This window comes from Bombina bombina, chromosome 4, assembly GCF_027579735.1.
Source record: "Bombina bombina isolate aBomBom1 chromosome 4, aBomBom1.pri, whole genome shotgun sequence".
Classification (NCBI taxonomy): Eukaryota; Metazoa; Chordata; class Amphibia; order Anura; family Bombinatoridae; genus Bombina; species Bombina bombina.
Window position 1 is genome coordinate 401289034 of NC_069502.1, and position 1352 is coordinate 401290385.

At 30.0% G+C, this 1352-nt stretch overlaps 1 protein-coding gene across 1 annotated transcript in view; it reads right to left on the reverse strand.

The window, feature by feature from the left end:
- MCF2L2 (MCF.2 cell line derived transforming sequence-like 2) overlaps positions 1-387 on the reverse strand; it is a 1253992-nt gene extending 1253605 nt beyond the window's left edge. The window contains 3 exon segments of the mRNA XM_053711855.1: positions 1-75; positions 78-100; positions 300-387. The exon segment at positions 1-75 is cut by the window's left edge and continues 12 nt beyond it. Coding sequence (XP_053567830.1) covers positions 1-75; positions 78-100; positions 300-387 — 186 coding nt within the window.
- Positions 388-1352: the final 965 nt, after the last annotated feature.

The window sequence follows — 1352 nt, forward strand, 5'->3', positions numbered from 1 at the left end:
CCTTGAGCCTGGGAATCCTGAGATCTGCCGGTGTGTGTAAGATACAAAGCAAGCCAATGCCACTCCCAGCTCAGCGCGGCTGTCTGACATCCACCTGTCACTAGGCAACCCTCATGGATAGCAAGCAGGCACAAATGATGAGTTTCCAATAAAAAAAGGGCTCAAATTATGGATTCCAAATTTCATCGGTCTGGTGAAGTTGCATTTGGTATTCTTACTGTTTATGTTTTATATTCTGCTTCCTCTTACTCCATTCAATTCAGTGACTCAATGTGCCGCTGGGGTTGCAGACACACTACCTGCCTCAAGGGACCAGAGGGTGGTGATGGTGATGCAGAGGAAAACCTGGACTGATGGAGTCTGAGGATTGGAGTGTGCAGGATACATTGTCCCATTGTCATATGGCTTTCACTGCACATTCATATATATTCTATATATATATATGTGTGTGTGTGAGTGTGTATATGTGTGTGTGTATATATATATATATATATATATATATATATATATTATATATATATATATATATATATATATATACACATAGATAGATATATACATATGTAGCAATAAATGTATATCAAACAATTACATTTTTCTAGAAGCTTTATGTGTGCTTGGTATCTTTCTGATGTGTGTGTGTGTATATATGTTTTTATATATATATATATATATATATATATATATATATATATATATATATATATATATATATATATATATATATATATATATATATATATATAAGCACATACTCAAAAAATAAATATAACTAACCTAGCAGCAATATAAAAAAATATTGAAGATCTAGTAATTTTGTCACTTCCTGCAAATATTGCTGTGGCCTGTCTTGCAAATTGGCAAATTGCTGCTTAATATTTTTTTACTTTTCATATTGCATGTTTTAATATTTATCTGACTTATTGTTAATTTCTAATGATATGAGGCATACTTATAATTATTAGAAATTCTAATGTGCTAGCATAGTCTGTAATGAAAGCAAAATTAAACTTAAAATTAGACACATAAATATACCTAGTGTAAATATTTAATCAGCACTATAAGTTTGCAGCGCTATACAAATAAATTATAAGAATAATTACGTGAAAATATTTTTCAACTGAGAAAAGTATTTGCTTATTGTTCTAATTTCCGTTAGCGTTCATTATAATTTTCATTTATTTATAACACGCCAGCATTTTCCTCTGCACAGTTCACATAGACTTTCTATAATATAATACAATTCTTTCATAATGGAAAAAAATATAAATCGGAAGACACATTATGATGTATTAAAAAACATGTACACAAGAAACAAGGAGCATGCATATAAGTAAATATTTCTTAAGCCA